The sequence below is a fragment of the Diadema antillarum genome, unplaced genomic scaffold (assembly GCF_040938485.1).
Source record: "Diadema antillarum isolate AM-2024a unplaced genomic scaffold, OU_Dant_1.0 scf00000017, whole genome shotgun sequence".
In the NCBI taxonomy this organism is placed as follows: domain Eukaryota; kingdom Metazoa; phylum Echinodermata; class Echinoidea; order Diadematoida; family Diadematidae; genus Diadema; species Diadema antillarum.
The window spans coordinates 3,895,826-3,920,609 of NW_027270906.1; the positions used below are offsets into that span (position 1 = coordinate 3,895,826).

The following is a 24,784-nucleotide window of genomic DNA, read 5'->3' on the forward strand; positions in this document are numbered from 1 at the left end:
TTAACTACCATGGGAAAACTCTGAAAGAGGTCGATTTTTATTTCCACAACCAAACATAAAGCATACAATGTAAAAGCAATCTGTATTGCAGACAGTATGAGAATATACTTCACAGATTAAGAGTAGGAAGTTGTTTACTGAATGAAACATTGTTTAAATTAGGAAAACATATTGATGGTAAATGTTCTCAGTGCGGTATATTAGAAACGGTGCAACATTTCCTCTTAGAATGTCCGGACTACAAAGAATACAGAAATCAGTTACAAAATTATCTTGGAGTAAGTAATCTTAGTATAAGTAATATATTGAATCATCCTCAACAAAAGTATATTATTTGTTTTGTTAGATGCACTGGTAAATATTGGATATTATAGTTTGTACTGATATTTCAGCATTAGTTGTTTATTGAATAGTATGTGTAATGATAAAAGTACCCGGTGTGTATGCTTTAAAACCAAAATCTGTTTCAGGTTGACAGCAAATTGTTTTAACCAATCACAAAAATTAAAAGTTATTTATGCAGAAATATTCGCCGGGAGCTGTTGCGCAAACGCAGAAACGGACTAAAGAGCGCCATCAAACGATTTCAACCAGCAGTGACAACCAAAAAGATTGTGACTCGACAACACACATACGAGTACGACTCGACTGGCCAAAGAAGGGTCTATCATAATGGCGTCGTGCACAGAGGTTTTGAGAGTGAACAGAGACTTAGTTGATAGCCAGTTTGATGGATACAAGTTGTCACTAGACACGCTTCCAACCTACCAGCTACCGCTCAACTTTGGTGAGAATTTCATTGAAAAATAACAAAAAATCAAACCCCACGTTATTCATCTTGTCTTCTACACGTTGTAGGTCCTACTCCTAGTCCGAAGTGTTCAATTCTGTGTTAGTACAAAACAAGTGTCTAAAGTGCGACCCACACACGCCATCGGCTCGCACCATCGTATGCCACCCACCCACGCACGCCATGGGCGACGCGACGGGCGGGGCGGGCACGGTCAAATTATAATTAACGTTAGGGGTATAATTAGTTGCTGTCAGCGTGGAGCTAAATGACGATGCTCTTTTACTCCACCGGTTTTCTCATACTTATTTATCGCAACAAACCCTATTAATATTGGCTATGGCTATATAGGTCTAGATATAGGCTGATTTGACACTTGTCCTCTGACGTGTTCTCATGCTGTCCTCATGCTGTTCCGCATCTTACATCAACTGATTGCTATTCCACCTGAACCACCCTACATCTACCCGGTAACACGATCATCTGGACGAAGACCTACTCAATATCGACAACAATTCTGCAGGACCTCTGGCTTTCAAAACTCCTTCTTCCCAAGTGTCATACTCTTCTGGAACCAGCTCCCGACCAGTGTGACAGCTGCTTCTTCCCTCGAACAGTTTAGGAGGCAGCTGGTCGGGGTGACACTGCGTCAAATCTAGTTGGAAGAGGAGCTAATTTTACTTGCACAAAGAGCACTTTTTATTTTTTATAGTGTATATTATATCAATTGTAACAACAAAAAAAAGCATCAAACAATGCAGCGTGGCACACTAGTTTCAGCACTGCACAAAGTACGAAAATACTCTTTCCAGAGGTCAGTACTTCACCCGGAAGAAGAAGAAGAAGAAGACGTTTAAATTTAATAGATTTAAATTTATAGAAGAGGTAACTAGAGTAACTGCGTCAGTAAGCGGCCGTGCAGCCGTTCGCGGCAGGTACAACATACACGGTAATATACCACTAAACACTGCATTGCACTGTTACATGCACACTACACATATACTAACACACTAGCAATCAACAAAAAACAACTGATAAAATGGGCACGATCTCTGACGAAAGTGAAATTTTCTCACCTAAATGACAACATATCGCATCCAAAATGAAATTTTCGGTACTTCTTAACATAACAGAACAGAAACAATGGTCCAAGAAACTTGATTTTTTGTCGTTTTCTCGATATTCATGGATTTTGAAAACATATCCTCACGTAAAATAGAACTTTCGCGAGCCGATGTGGGCTACCATTTTTTTCGGAAAGTGGATGTTACCATCGAAAAAAAATGAGAAAAACACAAGAAAGACATCAACAACACCGCCAGAATTGCGATCTTGTTTGCGGCCAATGCATGTGCGCCCGCTATTTTCATGTGCTTTCGCAATGGGAATTGGCGCTTACGCAATGTTCGCGAGACATGTGAAGGCGTTCAGCTAAAGATCGCGGAGCACGCACGTATTGCATAGGGATTGTACATCGTGCCGCAAGCAGAAATACTATGTCGCATATCGCCCTTATCGGCGAAAATTGTGCCGGGTTTTGCCCTGGTAAATCATGAAAACTGCGTTGGTCAATGGTAAATTTCTTTTATGAAAACAATTACGTTAATGAATAATCTTGTCTATGATATATGAAATGGTTGAAAATAATTTGCCTGATTTGTTTACAAGTTGGAAAAACCCTTAACAATGCTTAAACTGCCGCAAACGGGATATTTTACTCTAGACAGAAAAATCCGTCTGTTCGGAGCTCGCTGAGGAGGAGTCTTTTTATCATTCTTGCTGACTTTTTTTGATAGTTTTGAAATTTTGGTTCCTGAAGAAGGAGGAGATTATGTTACAAACCGATCTTTTCTGTCAAATCTGACACTTGACCGAAAAATCGGTCTGTATCTTGCCCGGGATTACACAGCCCTGTCGTCATACACAAGTGTCGCGATACAGGGATGCCATGCGTCTGGTCGGGCTAGCCGGGGTCGGGGATATGTTCCTTGGAGACTGCATCTGATCTGGCTTCACGGAATCCCCTTACCTTAACAATAGTCAATAGCCTCAATAGGCTTGGAGGAGAGCCGTTTAAAAAAAAAAGAAATGATGAAAAAGAACCTCCAGACAGCTGGACAAACAGATTTTTCTGTCTGATCTGACACATGACTGTATGGTGTGTGCACACACATGTCAGTGACAGTGTGTGCTATTTTATAGTGCATGTAATTTTGCTCTAACTAAGCTAGCTAGATCAAGGAGTGTACCTACCTCCTGGGCTAGATCAGTCCAGGAAACCCCTCGGCAAGACTTCTATATGTACCCCCTGCTATGCATTATTTATAAATAACATTAATAAGTTTAGGTGGCTTTGGGATTAGGATTAGAGTTTACTGTAAAAGTGGATATTTTCACGCGACTAATTTTTCGCGATCGGCGGGGTAAGAAGAATTTTGCTTGTTTTTAATTCCGCGGAATGAAGACATCAACTGCTGGAACATATGGTGAGCAAAAATTTTTGCATGCTTTTATTTCGCGCTAGTTTCGGGTTCCGCGAAATGCGCAAAAACGTTAACACCGCGAAAATTTCCACTTTTACAGTACTACTCAGTTTAGGATTAGGGTTAGGGTTAGAGTTATGGTAACATTGATCTTGGTGTCTTAGGGAAATGCGAACTTCAGAGCAAGCTCATACAATGTAGGTGTATAAAATGGGGGGGGGGGTACATATCGTCTGTTGAGAATGAGAAGAGCTTTAAGTCTTCTCGAACACTATGGGTTTTGTGGTCACGTAACACCCTTATCATTCTCAACCGACGATATGGAAGTCTTTCCCAACCCTGTCATGAGGGGGGCTCTGGCTCGGAAGGATCCCTCCTACTCATGAGCATGGCCGGGGTGCTCATTAGAGGCCTTGCCCTCTGCACTGGGCGAGGTGTTCATGATGTCTCCTGTTGCCTTATCAACCATCTCACATCTGACACAGCGGGTTTGCTCAATGCAGGGCTGCTGCTTCTATAAGCCTGATCTTACTCGAAATTTTTGGTGCTTTTTTTGTGGCTCTCTCCTCTCCATGCACAATTCAGCACCATGAATGTGAAGTCTCAGATCATTTTACAAATATTCATAAAGAGAAAAATAAAATCAGAATTAACCTGATCTTGTGCATACATTGTATATTCCAAATTACTATTCCACACTGTAGATGGGTACTCAAATTTGTCAGCAAACTAATCACTTACAGGTTCACTTTCTTCCTGAATTCTGCCGTCCAGCAGCCTTTGGGCACCTTTTCGCGCAAGCATCCCGCTGCTGCATCCAGTGCAGACAGCGTGCAAGCCATGCAAGCTGTGGGATTTTTCTGAGTGATGAGCATGCACGTGAGGAGATTTTGTACATAACTTAAACCCCTGGATGGGATTGCCCCAGGCCTCAAATTTCATCAAATTTGGGTAAAGGCCACTTTCTTGAGGGGGCACAAAGCTGCTCAAAGGGCACAACTGACTAAAAAGATATTGTGGCCATGAACGTTTTGATTTTGAAAGGGGCAAGACCGCAAACTGCCATTGGGAATTTCGAGCAGTTACCCTATATAGATACTTACTTGGAATTTACTTGGATGTAGAGACATAAAGCGTTGCCTTTTGCTCTTCACATTTTCTTTAGCTATAGATGAGGTGAAGCTGCGAGAAGATGAGTACACCTTCCAACACATGCAGTTATTTGGGTTGACCAATCACCTGATAGGGGACTTGTGGAATCCAAATTGTGTCTACTATGTCACCACGGAGTGGAAACTATTTCAACAGAGGGTTGTTCTGGTGAGTTGAAATGATCCTTATTGGAGGAAATTTGTATTAATTTGTCTAAGTTTGAAAGCTGGTGAATGGATAAGTGCATGGACAGGTTAGAGATCATCAAAATAGTGGTGTTTAAAATATTGTGGCTTGGCAGATCAAGATTTTTATAGAAGGCTAATGCAGAAGAAAAGTGACTACTTAGTACAGGGTACATCTTTGCAAGTTGTAACTGTGTTGTTGAAGTGTGTGACAAGTGGTCAAAGCTTGATGTGGTTAATGCTATTCATCTGCTAGAAGTCAGCAGATGAACTTGGTCTTTGAGCAAATGGCAGTTCAGTCTTCAAAAATCAAACCTATGATATCTTTTTTGTTTTGAATTTATTTTCTGTGTGTTGTAGTTCTTTCATAGAGAGATTCTAGTAGTAGGCAAGCTTTGATAACAAATCTGTCATATACATGCATAGAAACCACACTGCGAGCATTTTCAGGATCCAAAGTGACATCTATTGTGGTTGTACTTTCTGTATTACATGCATTCCAATCATGTGTAGAATTGTGCTTGCCATGACTCCACTCCACACCTTACACCCATCACTGTCATCCCTCTATCCTATCACTTCTTTGGTCATCCCTACACTCCTTTCTCCAGACATCATCATGCCTTGATACCTTGTGTGATACAAACAATGTCATGCAGTCTTCCAATTCCTTCCGAAGGTCACCTACATGTACTTTCTTCATCCCACTCATAGCCCTTTACTGCATTATTATACAATGTACATGTACATGTTTTATCCAAGCCTATCTGTGCATAAAGTACTCGCCTTTTGAAACACAAGCAATTAAGTTGTGTGTGGTATTTTGTCACAAAGTCTTGTCAGTATTATACAAACTTACAAAAATCCTAGGAAGCATTTACCTAGATGAATTTCAAGTTGCTTACATGGAAAAAAGCTGTCTTATACTAAAACAAACTTGAAGGTTGTACCATGTAGGGTTCAATGATTAAAAGATGAGCAAAGAAAATCAGTGATCATTGTTCTAGCTTTCCTGGTATGATACAGAACTAGAGTGCATTCCATTTATAAAAATTAATCAAAATATGATTTATGGAATCATAGATAGAGCGTTGATTAAAGCATGTCATTTATTCATGTCATTCTATTGTATCCATAGGATTCCCAGCTGAATGAGTCCAGGGTAGTTTTCACCATTCCTGGAGCTCACTCTAAGAGGACAGGGTCAAGGCACAATGTCTCGGCCCACTTCACATCACGCCAGCTCTGTGTACTCTCAGACGGAGCAGGATTCCTCTATGTCCTAGATACTGGCAACAGAGACGGTGCAGAAATCTCAGAATGGAAGGTATACCTGACACAGACTTTAATTGGATCTACTGTTTATAAAGTATATCCAAGTTTGTGCATGGAATGAAACAATCAAATGAAACGTTTAGTTTCTTGTGGTTCTTGACCAAGCTCTTGTAAGTTAGGTGCTTGCAAATACCAGAGTACCTCCTACTCAATGTCATGTCATCACCAAAGCAATCTCCCATGGCCATGTAGGTAACAGTGGTTTTAAATCTTACATCTTCACTCTTAGAAAGTAAAAGAAATAGGAAGATGTACTTCTTGAATACTACTGATGCAAAGAGGGATGTTTTAACAGCTTAAAGTCTTGATCAGCTAACTTCTATAACTGTCTTTAAGTAATTTAGAAAAAGTATAAAATCATTGAGCGCAACAACTGGCTTACATTTGACTTTATTACGTACCTCATGAATCATATTCTTCCACCATAAGGGTACCAAAGCTACCTTGAGCAGCCAATGAAAATTACAGCAACTTAAAGACATACTTGTGTTCCATGCTGCTAATTGTGCTGCTAAAATTGTAAAGTGGTATATTTGTAGATGCTGATGTGCCATAGGTAGACCCTAACTGGAACATGAGATGGCATGCCAAAGAGAGGTTATCCCCCAAGCAGGAAATCTTATGTGTATAATTTTGATTAGCACAGGGGAACAAAGAACCAGCATACACAATGGAGACATTATACACAATGGAGACATTATAGGACACAATGGAGACATTATACACAATGGAGACATTATGGGACACAATGGAGACATTGTTTTTGTGTGTGTTACCTGCAGATTGTCTTTAAGAAGGAAGTATGCAATGGTGCCCCAGCCATCCTCCAGCATTCGACAGTGACAGAGGAAGGGTCAAGGGTCAAGGTTGACTGCATCCTGCTTCATATTGAGAAGAGAGATGAGGGCGAGGGAAGCCAGGGAGATAACCAGAGCTCAGACAACAAGAGTGACCATGCCACCTTCTTAGAATGGATTACTCTGAGTGCAGGGAGTGGTCAGTATTTTAATATCTTGATCAGAAATTAGTCCTGGAAGGTCACTCCCATAGGGTTCGCCAGATAATATTTTTGCTTTTACGGCATCACATAGTTATGGTAGTCATGTGCATACAATATACAACTGCATGAGATTTGAGGAACAAATTTCAGAATGTTTCTGCAAAGAGGTGTGCTTCTAATTTTCACTTGGAATATATGAGTTATATGCAAGTGTGATATTGCCAGTTTCTATTGAGTGCGCACATCCACCTTTTAGACAGCATTTTTGTGCTGTCCGTAGCATTTTCTTTTAAATGGTGATCAGAGAATCTGATTTTCATTTTTTTGGCAATCCTAGTGTGCTTCCCAAAGAATTTAAGTCAGTCTTGAAAGGTAAGATCAACTTTAAATTGTAGTATACTGTGTGAGACTTATACGGTATACTGATTTCCCAGTGAAAATACAAATTTTTGAGACTGTCATGCAGCCATAAACACACAAAATGAAATAAGTGACAAAGGAATTTGTCTGCAAATTTTTATTACAATTTGAAGTGGATTCTGAAAACGTTGATTAAAGCTGAGCAAGAAAACCAGCATAACATGATTTAAAGTTGTATCTTAACTATTAAGGCCGATTTAAAGTCTGTGTAATCCCCACCTGTTGTTTATGATATTGAATTTACACACACACACACACACACACACACACACACACACACACACACAAAATGATAAGTTGATTTTACAGACTATCCAAAATATGTGTGGTGTTAGGGTACTGTACACCACTGTGTGTAAAATATTCTTAATTTGATTTGCTGTTTTGTGTCATTTCCGTGTGGTGCCAGATTTAGCTGACTTTGAGGTTGAGAACACCAGACAGCTACAAGGCCCCACTGCTCCTGTCTACATTGGGCTGGAGGAGGGAGGTCAGGGGCTCTATGTGGCAAGTGAGGCTGACTTTGAGGTCATCTCAGATGCTGTCAATCAAGTGAAGGAGGATGAGGTGGAGGAGAAAAAGGAGGAGGCAAAAGAGGAAGGTAAGGGTTCACTTGTATATCTTGTGTGGTTCTAGATTCTTTATGCGTGTGACCAAGACATACACAAAAACAACAACAAACAAGCCCGAAAATAAATTATAAAAAAGAAACCAGACACACACAATTCAGCTATATGTGCCAATCAAATGCAAATGCAAATGCAAAAAAAAAAAAAGATGTAACTGAATCATGTATAGCCCGACATCCCATTTTACTTTACTTTGTAATGACATTTTTTCCAGACAAATTACTTGAAAAGAAAAGTAGTGCAGCCATCTTAGTTTGAAGTCTAAATAGACAGAAGACTTGTATATTTTCATAATATCGATATGAGGAACTCTACATCTATGACATGTATTTTATTGACTAGAGTTATACCAAATATAGTTTTATGTTCTAAACATGGTTCCAGAGTAAATGTCTTCATTGTAGATGTTACAGCCTTTACATCATCAAAGTCACATATTTACACAGGGCTCGACACTAACGGTGGCCCGGTGGCCCGGGGCCACCAAAAATGAAAAGTATGTCAATAAATTCGTAACTTTTTGCGCCGGAAATTAGCAGTTAAATTTGTTCAAAGGATGGATGAAAAGGACTGAATGAATGCCTGAGAGTGAGTGTTGCAAGTTTGTTGAAGTTTATTTATGAGTAGATATGTCCAACTTCTAATTCTTACTATCATAAATCTTAAATATTTGACTCATTAAAAAAATGGACTTTTAATGTTTTTTATTGTTTTTTTCGGGACACCAAAAATTTGAAATTTAGGATTTTGGTGGCCCCATCGGGCCACCAAACAAAAAAGTTAGTGTCGAGCCATGTTACAGTATGAGAACTTCCACATATTGTGGATGTAAAACTTGCATAAATGAGCCCACTGCTATTCATCCATCAGATGCTCCACTCCCACTCTTCACATGGACTCAAACTGGGGAGGATGTCAGCATCACCTTCATTGTCCCGGCAACCGTCTCCAAACCAGACATCCACGTAGTGATGGAGGCAGACAGGCTGGATGTCAGGATCAAGAATGGACCAGAGCTGCTGTCTGGCGCCCTCTATAGGCTAATTGACATCACCTGCTGTACATGGACATTAGAGAAGCGCAAGTAATCATGATGTGCGGTTGTTTGTTTACTGTACCAGTCAATCATCTGTCCAGTATCAAATTGGGTCCATACACCATGTATTTTTTTTTTTCTGTAAGGTACAGATAGATAACCAGCAGGATGGTTGTCCTCGACTCAAATTTGAAAGTGAATATCCTGTGTTTACTGATGTGGAAACCTACTGCAAATATTCAAGCTGTACCTGTAGAACACTGTCTAATCCTCACATGTATGCTCATTCTGTGCTTCTCAAATTGCTTTTAGAAGCACAAAACCTGAGGCTGTCGTATAGAATTATTCAATAGATTTTGTCACAATCAGTTTTGGAGGGTGTTGCCACCTAGAAATCCTAATTTTGCAGTTGATATCGTATAGTGACCAATCTAGTGGATATATCACATTCTGCAAGGAACACTTACATTTATTGGTACCTCAAACCCTTTCTTTATGTGCACAGTACTAGTCCATGAGATTAAAAAAAAACAACAACGAAACATCCATATAAATTTAGGCTGTTTAATGATGTTTGTGCTTCAGCTTATTTAATTATTTTTTCCATGAGAGTATGAGGAGCTCACGAGAAGCAGTACAGTGCACTCCTGTTATAATAAAACACAGTTATAATGAATTTCTGGTTACAATGAAGTAAAAATTCAGGCCGTAATATTATCCACCCTATGTATTTGTATTGTTTGTTTATTCGGTCAAAACGAAATTTCGATATAATGAAACAAAACTGCTGGTCCTGAGGACTGTGCTATAATGGGAGTCCACTGAACATAGCATCGTTTCCCTCTTGGTTTTCCGTCTGTCAGGCTGGAGGTGACGCTTGCCAAGCAGGACGAAGGCTTCATGTGGACCGAGGTGGTGGTAGGGAACACCAAGGGGGAGTACGTGGCTGACCCAGACCAGGCCAGGATAATACATGAAAGGCTGGCACACCTGACGTCTGATGCTCTGGTGAGGAATGGAAGCTGTATACCATGGTGATTGGAAGGGGGGGGGGGGGGGATGGGAGAGGGAGGAGAAGATGGAAGGTTTATGGAGAATGGAGGGGGTAAGGAGATGAGGGAAAGGGGTTTGGGGAGGGGAGGGTGTTAGGGGAGGGAAGGTTTGGGGGAGAAGGAAGGGAGAGGGGAGAGGGGAGGAGGAAGAGGAGATGGATGGTTGAGGGGAGAGTGGAGGGGGTAAGGAGATGAGGGAAGGGGGTTGGGGAGGGATGGTTTAGGGGAGAGGGGAGGAGGAAGAGGAGATGGATGGTTGAGGGGAGAGTGGAGGGGGTAAGGAGATGAGGGAAAGGGGGTTGGGGAGGGGAGGGTGTTAGGGGAGGGAAGGTTTGGGGGAGAAGGAAGGGAGATGGGAGAGGGGAGGAGGAAGAGGAGATGGATGGTTGAGGGGAGAGGGGAGGGGGTAAGGAGATGAGGGAAGGGGGTTGGGGGAGGGATGGTTTAGGGGAGAGGGAGGGGAGAGGGGAGGAGGAAGAGGAGATGGATGGTTGAGGGGAGAGTGGAGGAGGTAAGGAGAGGGGAGAGGGTGAGGGGGAGGGAAAAAGGGGGAAGAGGAGAGGGAAAAGGGAGTGGAGAAGGGGGGGGATTGGGAAGGGGAGGGAGGAGGGGAGACTAGAGGGAAGAGGGGGAGGGGGAGGGAAAAAGGGAAAGGGGAGCGGAAAAGGGAGGGGACAGGGAAGGGGAGAGAGGAGAAGAGGGAATGGGGTAGAGGAGGGGGAGGAGATGGGAGGGGGAGAGGAGAATTAGGTTGAGAGGGGAAGGGAGAGAAAGGGGAAGATTAGGGGAATGGGGGTGGGTAAGGGGTTGAGGGGAAGATTTGCATTCTTATCTTTCCTTCATCCCTGATACAAATTATTCTAAGTTGAAATCACAGTGGTCACTGCACTCTGTAATGTCTTGTGTTAGTGCAAGCCCATTGTACTTATTACATAATCCACATAGCTTCATAGAGTTCTTCTTGCTTGACAGGTGATGGCCCTATGTGAAAATGTGCCCTTGTATACATTATGTTAGTGTTGATATACAAATAGTGAATGGTCACAAGTGCGAAATCTTGTTCCATTGCATGAGCAAAGACCATACACTATGGCCCAAATTCACGAAGGTGGTACAAATAAAACCATGGTTTAAACCATGGACAAAAACCATGGAGCGCCAAGTGTCGCACAGAATATTTTGTTACGAAATTGGTCATTTCGTCGACAAAATGACCGTTTCGTTAATGAAATTATTATTTTGTGGACGAAATGTTAATTTAGTTACAAAATGCTATCATTTCGTTACAAAATAATCATTTCATCGACGAAATGACTGATTTCGTAACGAAATATTCCATGCGACACTTGGCCCTCCATGGTTTTGGTCCATGGTTTAAACCATGGTTTCATTTGTACCACCTTCGTGAATTCAGGCCTATTTGTTTTACACTACACCTCGAAGTCAGCAGATGTGGTTGAATTTAGCACAGAAATGGCAACCATTTTCTGTGAAAGACGAACAAGTAGCTGCACATCACAGTCACCGTGTACCGTATGTACGTGAAGCCGATGGGTTGAAGTTGTTTACAAATTTGAGTGACAAAAGTACGCGCTTGTAAGCCTGCTTGTGATTGTCGAGTGCACGCAGCAAATGTTTGTTTATTGTGACATCAGAGCCATGCGATGGAACAAAACTACGAATCAATCGTGAGTTTATCACGGAAGTCAATGGAAATGGGTGACGTCAGCCATGCCTATCCATTTTTGCTCAAACAAAATTGCATGGCTGACAGCCACAGTGTGCAATGGAACTTTTAACTAAATGTCACATGATGGGCAATTGACCAGTCGGATAGCTACGTTCTAATTAGGTGTTGTGTGATATCCATTAAACTGTGTGCTCTGATTTCAGGGAGCTGATCCCAGTGGAGACATTGGTGGGCGACCAGGGATAAGTCCCCAGGACTTGGAGGAGTGTGACATGAATCTAGAAAACACTGTTTGCATCTACCGCATCGATGGAAAGCTACACACCATCAGCCACAAGGTCAGTGGGATGAAAGAAATCTTGTCAGCCAGTCTCCTTCTCTGGCTCGTTCTTTTCTTCCTTCTTCCTTCTCCCTCTCCTATATCTCTCTTCTCCAAATTTGCAGTCTCTGTTGATTGACCCTTGATGTGTTCATGGACTCGCTTATATCCTGCTGGGTTGTACAACAGCTAGTGGCCACCCTTGAAACTTGACCTGATTTATGCTAGATTGACTTATTAGAAGGTAGCAATGCACTTCAGTTTCACATGACGGCCACTGCAACACAGTTGGGGTTAGAATGACTGAGTAACTCACCTCCAAAGTTTCAGGAATTCTGTGCCAGCAAACATGGAAAGAAGACCTGTACATTGAGCCCATTCTTGGTATCGCCAATACCTAGATTCCGTGCGCAGAGCGGCATTTTGGATATGTATATGGGATAGCTCAGGGGACAAACTTACCCTGGTTTTGGCTGCATATGCACTTGGGTCACATCCTGTCTTTATCCAGGGGTGTTTTTTGTTGAAGATTTTTTCACTTTCCATCAGCACATTGAAGCCTTGCAGTAGTCAACTATGACTCTAGTGACCGCAAATCAGTAAAATATAGAAACTTCAAACTCTTCTAAAGGTGAATGATAGCCAAGAAAAAAGGAGTAACAACGGAAAAGCAGACATATAACTTCATTGAATTGTATGGAAGCTGTGACGTGCGCGAGACAACCGGAAGTGACAATGGCACTGAGGAATCCCACAGTGCATCTGTGACAGGGCTCTTCAGTGTGTGCAGAAGTTTTCTGCGCATTGGTGATACCGAAAATTGGTGAGCGAGTCACAGCTGAAAGGTTTAATGAGACTAACACAAGGTGCAGCATTTCATTTTGTAGACGAGTATTGAACAAAGAATTTTTCATGCCTTCTGTACGGAATTTCATATTACAGATTTGCAACTGGACATGTACAGTTTGTAGGCTTTGAAGAAAGACCTAGGTATTGGGTCTGTCGTAGTATTTTCATAGAGTACAGCTCATGTGCACACATTATTGCATATGACCTGCCAACATGAAAATTGCATTTAGATTTTGTTGAAGTATTTCTCAGTTACCTGGTGTAATTTTTGCCTCCTTCTATCTTCCATAGGCAAGTTTAGCCAGTCACCAGAGGCTTTTCAAGGCACCTCTCCAACCCAACACAGCCCCTGCCATTTGCCTGCGACACGATGTGGACGGAATCATATGGCAGCCAAGGGCCGTGACCCCGGAGATCACATCACCATGGCAACACGAAGCTACTTTCAATGCACTTGGTTACGTGCAGGCTTCCAAGAGAAACTGTAAATTTGCCAGCTGTGCCCCAGACACCTCCTACTGTGTCCTATGCGACTGCTCAAAGCATGCCTATGTGTATCGGCAACCATCAGACATTCCTAGTCCCCTTCGAAATCGTAAAAGTGGGCGTGTGATTGGTCAGGTTGCCAAGCAACAGGTAGTCAGCTTGGATTCAAACGATGACATTCTTGGCATGCAAGCCACAGACGAGAGACTGTTTATACTCACCAGCAAGAGACTCTATGTCATCAGAGTCAAAGTGAACTGAGAACATTGTAACTAAAGAATGTCCCGAGAGCTAATGACACATGTTATTGTGTCATAGTGGTTTCAGTTGCTTCACCAGAGGAATCATCTCTCCCACATCACAATGGTGAACTTAAAATGCAATGTGTGCAAGCAATGATGTGACAAGATGTTACATATTCTTGTGGTTGGGTATACATTACTTCTGATATAGCTAGAATGAAAACAGTTCACCTGTACCGGACATGTGCGAAGCTGTAGTGTGAAAAGGCGCGAATGCCTGCTTAGCATGAACATTGCAAGCACGTACAAACCTATTGGTGATACAGACAACACTGTGTCGGCGTTCAGAATCCTCGCTCTACCATTCTTTTACGTAATTTATCAATTACATTTTTTGTAGCTATCAGAAATGTAAGGATGAATCATATTATATTTTCATGGAATTTCAAAGCCAGTTTTGGAAGAAAAATATTGTAAAGCAAGATATATATTTGCGGCATGAAATTTTTGCAAATTGGAGCTGGTGGCCTACTTCACAAAGTACATCACCCAATAACCACTAATTGCTGCTAGCTTCCAGTCCCTCGTTGCAGCAAGCCCGCTGGAGAATGCTTAAAGGCTGCTAGATGAGTCGACCACTTGACCACTTCACAGAATGGATGGTTGTCAATCTGTGTTCATCAGCATGCAATACTCAATCTCTCTTACCTATCCAGTGCGTTACATTAACGTTTGGAGTTCCAACAGTTTGTTGAATCTATTTTACTCCATCGTCATCCGTCTTATTTCCTCCATTGTCACCTTTATGTACTCTCGCCTGTTGCAATGTATCGTTCGGTACATCGGACAATGATGATGTTGTTTGGAATGTGAACTTCCTTTACGCTGTTTCCAACACCTTTGATGCAGAGGTTGACATTTTCCTTACTCGGCTGACCACCTCACTCGCTTTCTGTCTGCTGTCCAGTATAGTCTGAGTTTCTGTCCCAAGGAACTTGGGTGAGGGGATCCTCCTTCCTGAAGGTGTAGACTTTGGGAAGCCTCGCAAGACGGAGCTCTCCCAGAAGAGGACTCTGTTTTGGCTGGAGAAGTGGCGCGAGATGGAGTTCTCCCTCCTGAGGACACTTTCACTGGAAATGCCTCCCGAGGTGGCCTTGTCTGTTCTGTGGGATAGGGCTGGAGGTACACCATTATATTACAAGAAGCTCTTTTCTTATTACACAATACCGGTAGTTCTTCTCGGCCTTACCAAACTCTTGCTGGCGTATGCAACAACTGTCTCTTACCCATCTTGTATTATGTGTGACAGCACTGCTCTTATCACTTTGTTACTGGCATCTGTGTTCAGTATGATGTCTCCTTCTAGTTGTGGATAAGCTTGGATTGATGGGCTCGCCAGGTGATCCTTCAGTTCCTTGAATGCGATTTCGCATTCACCTGTCCAGACAAATGGTCGGTTCTTCTCCATGAGCCGGTGTAGCAGTCTCACTACCGTATCTCTGCAATTACATGTACCTTCCCAAAGTACCTGTGATATAATGCCAAGCCCAGGAAGCTCCGCACTTCCAACACGTTGGTTGATGTTGGCCAACTTCTCATTGAATCAACTTTCTCTGGCTCCATGCTTACGCCTTCATCTGACACGATGTGGCCCAAGAAGTGGATGCTGGTCTTAAAGACCTAATAAAATGCTTGCAAAATGTTTTAATATGCAAAAGAAATGTAAAATATATGTCATGATTATCAATGTAAATAGGTTGTCAGTGTCGTTCCGGTTTTTATCGCTTCTAGAAACTCCCCCAAATATCACATTTTTGGAGGACCCCGTTGCAGCTTTTGCGAAAAAGATAGTCACGTGACCAACACCCCTGAACCGATTGATGACGTATAAGCACGGAGTTGTGCTCAGTGATCAGTTAGCAGACGCCGCTCAGCACAAGCACTCAGATTACTAGCTTGGTACACGCGCGTACACGAAAGCTAGCCCGGCCAGGCCGGCCAGGCCCGGGCCCCGCGGGATGTGCGCTCCCGGTCGACCCACTGACTGTCGACATGTACGCATTACCACGTACATTATCACTAAGTTAGCTTGCACAGATACCTGGTACATCGAGCATAATGTCTTCCCCTATATGGGTAAACTTCGACATTGATGATGATGATGAAGACTGCAGCTCTGACGATAGCGGAGAAGAAGAGGAGGCACATGAAGTTGAAGGGGAAGATGGGGAGGGAGAGGCAGCCGATGAACCAGAACGTTATCGTGGGGCTGCACCTTGACGATATGAACCAGCTGCATCTCCCCCGCTGCCAGTGCAAGAGCGTATGAACATGGCACCAAGCCCGAGAATAGACCTCACGGAAACGATCGCCTGGGAAATACAGAGTGGTATGTCTGGTATGCCCCCATATAGTTTAACGTTAGAAAGGATATACTGTATTCTGCATGATTGACATTGTAAGTTGTAACTGTTTGTCTAGTAAGTAGATTAGAAGAACAGCCCAGCTCGCTCACAAAGTGAGCGGCTACTCCGGCCGCAGCAAGCAAGCGGGAGCGTCCCGGCCGTGGCCTGGCCCGTCGGCCGGCGCTTACAAGTTAAACTACCAGTAGTAGTCTAGTAGTAGTAGTAGTCTACTAGTACTACTACTAGTAGTAGTACTATTACCACTACGGCACTAGGTCTAGTAGACTAGTAAGTAGTAATAGCAGAATCTTTGGTAGTAGTACAGAGGCTACACTCTAACGCCTAACGGTTAGGGGGATATGTAGCCCCGGAGACCGCGCCGCCAGGTAGGGGATATGTTGTTACAGGGTGGGTCGTGGCTCAAAAAAAAAAAAAAAAAAAAAAAAGCCTAACCAGTTTCCCATAGTCAGTTTCTGCAACATTTGTTATCAGTAATTTAGATGCGCCATTTTCTAAGAAAAACGATACCAAGAATTATCGTCAATTTTGGTCGAGTAGTTTTTGTTTTATGCTAAAAATCATACTGTGGAAGGAAGCCGTGCTTATCTACCGATGAATGCCACGGTGGGGCTGGATTCACGAGTAGGTCTAGGCCTATAAAGCAGGCGAGTCGCCGTAGTATTAGTACAGACACGCAGTGGTGGTGGGGCTATCGTGAAATAGGCCCCACCGCAGTGCGCGTGCACCGTACCCGTGCGTTTATAGCAAGCAAGGGTAGGTCCTCCTAGGGTTTAGGGTTAGGTAGGGTTGTATTTATGGTTAAATTGGCCGTCAAATTAGTCGAGGGCCATATTATGAAGTCATTTTCGCCGCATTCACGAGTATTTACTGTGGAAGGCAGCCCCACCGCCGTGCTTACCTACCGAGATGAACGCCACATGGTGGGGCTGAAACAGGCGAGTCGCCGTAGTATTACTATTAGTACAGACACGCAGTGGTGGGGCCTATTTCACGAGTTTGCCGAAAATAATGGATATCCAAGCGTACCACAGTTGTAATCTGTATTATTGGCAGTATTAAATCCGATACAGTTCATTAAATATTCTTTTGTGTAAAGGCTTAGCCAATGACAATAGTGCATGCGCAGCACCTGCTATGCGCTAGCTAGCTCGCTCCCCCGCCAGCGCTAGCCAGTGCAGCCGCCGGCCGGCTGTCGCTGCGCTGCGCTAGCATAGCCTTGCCAGCTCGCTGGCTACGGCTAGACTGGTCGTGAACGACTTCGTTCTTAGACGTCATCACAATTTAGAAGTGATAGTGCGCCGCATGCGGCGAAAGTATAGCAAGTTTTCCAAAACCGAGGAAATTGCATCCATTATGTTAACAAATATAGAACAAAATTCAGAACAGTAAAAAACCCCGCACAACCATAGAATTACTTAGAATTTAACATTTAATATTATTACATCATTGAGAAAAAAATGCCTAAACCATTTTATTAGGTCTTTAAACAAGTTACACTTCAGTGCGTTTTAGTTTGAGGCTGACTTCTCTCAGTCTCTGAAACATCATCCAAAGTCTCTCCAGTTTTTCCTCCACGGTCCTTCCATACACTATGATGTCATTTGGGTAAATCAGCAACACTTCCCACTTCAATCCTGCAACCACTCTATCCATCAATCTCTCAAAAGTGGTGGGTGAATTGGTCAGGCCGAAGGGCATGACATTCCAGGTGTACAGACCGCCATTCATATGGAATGCCATCTTCTGGCTTGCATCTTTGTCGAGCTGAACTTGCACCCTATGTTTTTGCTTCAAGGTTTTGGCAGTCTTCTTACTTTCTGGTGCTTTGATTTCTTGTGTCTTTTCTTTCACTTCTATTTCTGTCTCATTTTCACAGCTTTGGGGATGTGTTGAGTCTTTGCTGTTTGTTTGGTTTGCATGTGCTTTACTGCATCTGTGAAAGAGATTCTCTTCTCAATTTGAACTTTCAGTATTTCTTTTCTTTGAGTATTTTTGACAACCTATAAATGCCGCTGAGTGGGACCCCCCACAATTTACGCATTTTGGCATTTCGTTTTTTCTTACTGCATTCTTGGAATGTGTGTTCCTCACTGCAGCGGGGGCATCAAATTTTTGTCGATTTTGCAGTACTTGGCAACATGGCCAAAGATTTGGCACTTAAAACAACGCACTATTTGTCTGCGGTATCGCCTAACTTCTATCTGATCGTACCCTAGTTTGATATATTGCGGCATCGTTTTTGTCTTAAAGATGAGCAATACTGCCCTCATAGGCACTAAGTTTCCGTCTTTATCTCTTCTCTTCAATCTCTTGCAGAAAGTTACTCCTTGCCTTCTCGTGCTCTCTTGTATTTCTTCCAGCATCTTTTCATCATTGTCTAAATCTATCGGTATGCCACTTATGACTCCTTTGTGTTTGGAGTCTGGCCTGTTTCTGACTGTCGCTCTTTTCTTACAGAACTCTGTGAAGCCTAAGAAATGCCTTTGCCTGCCAGTAGGTGTAACAGTTTGGGATCAATTCTGTGCCTTCTCAGCCTAGGGATCCTATGGTAGAGGCACCAGTGATTTTCCCGACTTCTCTAGCTATTTGTAGTAGGCCTTGTTTGTTAATGTTGAAACCAACTCCTCTTATTCTTACACGAAATGGGTTATGGGAAGAACCATTGCTGGTGCTTGGTTGATCTGTTTGTTCTGATGTGCCTTCTTGAACTTTGCTTCTTTATTTTGGCTGCTCGACTAGTGACAGTGAAGTCCATAGGACGGCTAAAGACCTCTTCTGTTTCGTTTTCGTGCCTTTCCATATTTCCTAAGCTTTCAATCATGCTGTGGCCTACCTGTATCCGAAATCTGTGAAGGTATCGCAGTTTGCTTCCAGTGATATAATCCAGAAGTTGATAAATTGTGGTAGAAAGAGAATTTGTGTGCAAAAGGAGCGAGGTGAATATGTACCGGTACACGTAGCCAGACGCCCCTGGGGATCCCTATCCTTGTCCTGTCAATCACGTCCCTGTTTTAATCACCTCCATGTTTTAATCATGTCCATGTTTTAATCACCTCAATGTTTTAATCATGTCCATGTTTTAATTACCAACTCTTGTCAAGAAATGTAGAATCATAAGAAATGTTGATGACAAGGGTAATGACAATTTCTAGGGTTAGTGATAAGTTGTGTAACAGAAGTTTGGCACCATCATGTATACATGTATAACGTCTGTATACAGGTGGTCCATATGACATATTCTAAACAATCATTTTTAATTAATTCATTAAATGTGATCAGTCTTTTGGGCTGAAAATGTTGACATGTGACATAAATGATATCAATTATACCCTAAAGAGTTTGAATGAATGACTTGTGCAAAAATAGATAAAGAAGAGGTAAAATAACCATGTCTATAGTAATACAACATATTCCTGTAGGAATAAGACGCTATCCAGCTTTTGAGGTAGGGAGTAGAGGTGTAATACACTTCTTGATCCTCATAATGGATATACAGTCAACCTTGCTTCAGTCAATGTCACATAAGTCAATTACTGGCCTAAGTCAAAGGTCTTTACAAGTCCTCTTCACTTTATATTCTATTGATTTTAATCCCTCATAAGCCAAATTTTCTCCAAGTTAAAAATATTTCTTCAGTCCAGATAGATTTGACTGAGGCAAGGTTGACTGGATGCTTGATGAGATGTGAAGCCAAGGCAAATCTGAAACTGTTCACTGTGTTCTAGTCCGCACCAAGACATCGTTCCACTGGGTACATTTTAGGGATGTCGCTGCACTGTATAAGATAAGAGTTTGTAGTATAAACAATGTTGATAGTTCAACTTGTAGTGATATCACACAGCCTGTGGTTCTTGATATCCACTAGCAAGTTGAAATGGCAAAGAAAATCTGCACTGATGATGGTTGTACCGACGTTTGCTACAACAAAAATCCATCTGAAAGTATGGCAAAGACCAAAGTCTAATGTAATGGAACGTTCTCTGAATGTGTCGATAGATGAGTAGTTAACTGCCTGTAGCATCACATTAGAGTTGGGACCACGACGTTTATCTGCTGTAGTAGGAGGTATGACGCTTACTTGGGTGCCAATGTCTACAAGAAAACGATGGCCAGTCTGTTTATCCATTATGTAAAATAGGCGACTTGGTTGTTCGCCGACTGCACTCGCTGCCGTAAGTTGTCGGCCTGTTGATTACCCTGAAGACCATGGGGGCGTTTCATGAAGCGTTTTGTCAGATATTTCGTCTGACAAAATGTTAAAAGCTACTGAAATCCTTGCATCTGATTGGCTGAGAGCAAATTTGTCCGACAAGTTGTCGGACAAAAATGCTTCATGAAATGCCCCCCAGGACGGATTTGTGAACGTTACACTTGTTACACTTGTCTGCTCATCTCTGAAGCATTGGGGATACCAACAACTGGACAAATTAATATACCTGGTGTATATGCTTCCAAGCCGTAAACTGTGATAGTGCTTACCAACCACCAGTTGCAAGAAATTGCAAGCCTAATGGTATTAATATAGGCCTGACAGTGAAATCATAATTTGGGGGCAGCGCGGACCGACCACTGAGACTCCATGGCACGAGGAGACCAAGAGAGTGTCATGAAACGACAGCAGCACGCACAGTGACTGTACTCTATCACAGTACCATGACCACAGACACGAACCCGACTCAACAAGCCAACCCGCCGCAAGCCCAGTGTGTAAAAAGCCAAAGAAAAGAAAAGAAAAAAAAAGCCAGCCAGTCAACCAGTACAAATAAGCAATATAGAATGGGGTAATTAGTCATGTTTGACTGACAAATGTCAAAAAACCCAACGTCTATGTGACTATTTCCGTATCAACAGAATTTTCGTGAAGTTGAATTTTCTTAGAAGTAAACATGCTTTGTAAAAGTGTTCCACAAAATAGTAACAATTTTGTTACAATGCAAAATGGGCATCTTATGTGCAGTTGATGTGATAGGATTTTGAAAAGATGTGAAATTTTTGTACTTGAAAAAAAAAAATCTTTGTGCGTATGTCATTACCAGCCTTTTATAATAAACTACATGTATTCGGTACACATACATAGCATGTTTTGTGCATTTTTTTAAATCTCATATCGAAATATGTTTTTAAGTACTTTTGTATCCCTACAAAGTAAGGCCATCAACTCCATTCAGAATTGGCATTTGCTTCCCTTCGCAATCATATATTGGGATATGTGTATGTATATGTATATGTATATGTATATGTTGATATACACATACATATATATATGTAAAATACACACACACACAAACACATTTATAAACCCCTCACAAGATGAATCCAAAGGGACTAGAGAAATGAATGTTGACTTGTGCGAGGTCGACTACAAAAACATATTTACACTCGTGTATTATCATATATGTGCGTGTGTTTGTAGGGGGATTTTTCATCTCTCTCAGCGCCATAGTCCCATATGTAATATATTCACTCATAAACATGACTACACACAGTATCATCCACAGCAATGACATTCCATAGAAACATGTATATAGATCTTAGCCCGTTGAAGATGAGTCTCAAGTATACTCGGGCAGGTGTCTATAGGAAATGCATGTTGTAGCAAATGCAGCCCGCCTCCACGGGTTTTAACATCTAAATAAAGAGTCTGCTTAGTGATGCAAGCTCCTCATTTCTCTCAATCTACTATCATTGAGCATCCTTCAGTAGCTCACTGGCTTTTCTCAGTAATCTTTTTACCGAGATACAAAATTGTATGATCATGGTTCTTGGGCTGTTTTTAGCCAACACACATTAGAAAAAATTATGAAATAGCTAAGTTTGAATAGCATCTTTATTTGTGAGGAGGAATCACTCAGAGCAAATATTCATGCACAAACTTATTAGGGCTTGTAAAATTAGTGTGCCTAAATTATCAGTATTCTTTTCTTTTCTTTTTTTTTTGCAGTGACTTTTGACATTAAGACTCATTCTCCACATGACAGAAAGCATACACACTCAGACCAGACAACTCATTTTCATTGAAATTGAAGTTATTATTTCATATATATTCTCATTTCATGAAATAAACACTATAAAATCGTCTTAAAAATCAGTAAAGGGAAGGAAAACATGTGGATGACCTTTTGGCAACTTTTAAAGCATAGTAACTCCCATTCAAAATCTTTTCTTTCTACAATTCTCTTGCTGCTCCACCAGCAAGCTAGCTAGTAATGACAGTACTTATGACACGATGGTGCCACTGCTATCTTCATATTAAAACTCTGATTAAAAAAAAAAAACCGGAAGACTTTATTCAGCATAAATTTCATCTTATACACAATTTTCCCAAATTCCCACTGGCATTCAATGCATATAGAGTAGACAAGAACTTTCGCATGCATTCTACTTTGGCGAGTATTGGCTCTCGCGAAATACATGAAATTCAAATGCACACAAACACTTCCGGGGGGGTGTTTCATAAAGCTGCTCGTAAAGTTACGAACAACTTACGAGCGACTGGTGATCAGTTCTTGTGCTGAATTATGGAAATTCTGATTAAGTATAGCAACATCAGAACTGATCACCAGTCGCTCGTAAGTTGTTCGTAACTTTACGAACAACTTTATGAAACAGGGCCCTGGTTCTACTGAAGTACAATAGTACCCTCAAGGATCTTCTGTTCCTCAGACAGGACATAGTGCCTCAAGGGTCTCTGCAAGACAGTATCATTCTGTTTCACATAATTGCCAAGCTGTCTGTCCTATGCATACCAACTATATAATCTCTAGCTACTTCCACTGACTAGGAAACTTGTTGCCAATAAGCAGATAACTTCATTGGCATAAATTGTTACAAGTTATTGCACATGAAGTCCATTTCACCAATACTGTCTTGTCATATATGATGTAACCTGACCCTGATTTTCAGAAAATGATTGTCACTTTGGTAACTTTCTCATTTTTGAATAAGCATTCAGAGCTTTGACATATTTAAGAATCTTTGAAATTGTGAAGTGGAAGATTATAGAAATTAATACAGCTGTAGTAAGATAAGCTTGAAAATCACTCAAACTAGCAAAAAACTCAATGTGACTATCACGAAGAGCTGGGCAATGTTGGGCTGGAATCCATGAACTTAGAAACACTGTGATCTACCTTTTTTCCTTGTGCATTTCCATATGCCTGTAATACAAACTAAGGCTTCTTGTACATGCAATGACAAAAATTCAACCCTCAATGACTCATCATAAACAACATAATCTAGTTTCAAATATGACTTCTGAATGTGTTTCAGAGATGAACAAAGCAGTGAAGTGTACATTATTTTCTTAAATTCAGTGTAAAATATTACATACTTCAAGCATTCAAATCATAAGATTTTTTTTTATACTTCGTCTTAATTACAAAGCAATTATGTTGTACAGTATACTGATGTATGTTTACTCCACAGTCCCGGACATTTGTCAGCTGTCAGCACTCTGACTTTTACTTCACCTGTTACACAGATTATGCAGCTCATAAACTCCATTGAATAATCAACAATCAAATCACCTGATTTTATGCTGCAAACCAACATGAATCCAACATGAAATACCCCGCTGAGTGACAATTCTCATGACATTAAGTAGTACAATGTGCAGTTAATGTAGGTCTAATCAAGGTCACATAAACAGATTGGCATAAAGCAGATATGTATTTAAGTATAAAGTCCCTATGGAGACGTGACTTCCAGAAACCCCGAATTGTTCATACTGTATTACTGTATACGCCATATATTTAGCGAGACTAAATTTTAGCGAATAAGGCGTTCCCAACGATTTCGCAAGTGGTTAAACTCGTGATCATGGAGTACTGTACTGAACAAAGAAATGTATACATGTGTGTCACATTCATATCGGGATCAATCATTATTTTGGCATGTCTTTAATTTCGGGAATAGCACCTGACTCGCGACATTTGCGAAAATAAAAACCTCGCGAAATATTCGGCATACACAGTATTTAAAATACTGATTTGAGTTTCAAAACACTGCAGTTGTTGATACGTGTGTGTCACATTCATATCGGGATCAATCATCATTTTGGCATGTCTTTAATTTTTTGATATGTGTGCGTCACATTTATATCGGGATCAGTCATTATTTTGGCACATTTTTAATTTTGAGAATAGCATCTGACTCGCGACATTCGCAAAAATAAAAACCTCGTGAAATATTCGGCATATACAGTATCAAAAATACTGATTTGAGTTTCAAAACACTGCAGTTGTTGATATAAGCCAAGACAGTGTTTCTACATTATTAGACTTCAACATTATAGTTATTTTTCTTTTTAAAAAAATGGCGAAAATAAAAAGTTTCTTTTTTTCTCAGTCTTTTGAAAAAATTTATTATTCTTGAGATATGAGGGTCTTGTTATCTCAGGGACAATGAAATCTCACTTAATTGCATCTGTGCAAAGACAGACTGGCATCTCAAAAAGGAAAATCAAGATTTAGATCCAAGTACCATGAGTGTTTGTTTGAAAGTGTCATTGAGAACCTGATAACAACTTCTAGCTGTTGATACTTATGGCATCTTCTGGTTGAGTTAGGCTATGGATATGTAGTTACAAGTGTGAAAAATATCCTCATGTAAAATGAATAACTACTTCATAATTTTTCAGTATAAGTTGTAAACACCACACTGAGCCTTTTTTGGTTGAGATGCTTTATAAA

General features: G+C 41.3%; 1 protein-coding gene across 1 annotated transcript; it reads left to right on the forward strand.

Annotated features, from left to right (window-relative positions):
- The first annotated feature begins 672 nt into the window (after window positions 1-672).
- On the forward strand, window positions 673-13,687 carry LOC139726613 (nudC domain-containing protein 1-like). Its single transcript, XM_071637605.1, has 9 exons — window positions 673-787; window positions 4,439-4,593; window positions 5,749-5,937; window positions 6,728-6,941; window positions 7,775-7,966; window positions 8,865-9,078; window positions 9,894-10,038; window positions 11,976-12,110; window positions 13,232-13,687. The coding sequence occupies exons 1-9, from the start codon at window positions 673-675 to the stop codon at window positions 13,685-13,687; spliced, it is 1,815 nt and encodes a 604-aa protein (XP_071493706.1).
- The last annotated feature ends 11,097 nt before the right edge of the window (window positions 13,688-24,784 follow it).

Excerpts from the sequence above, each read along its gene's own strand:
- LOC139726613 (XM_071637605.1), top strand. The coding sequence starts at position 673 with ATGGCGTCGTGCACAGAGGTTTTGAGAGTGAACAGAGACTTAGTTGAT. Across the intron at positions 6,942-7,774 it reads TACTCTGAGTGCAGGGAGTG|ATTTAGCTGACTTTGAGGTT; the intron begins GTCAGTATTTTA and ends GTGTGGTGCCAG. Across the intron at positions 9,079-9,893 it reads TGGACATTAGAGAAGCGCAA|GCTGGAGGTGACGCTTGCCA; the intron begins GTAATCATGATG and ends TCCGTCTGTCAG.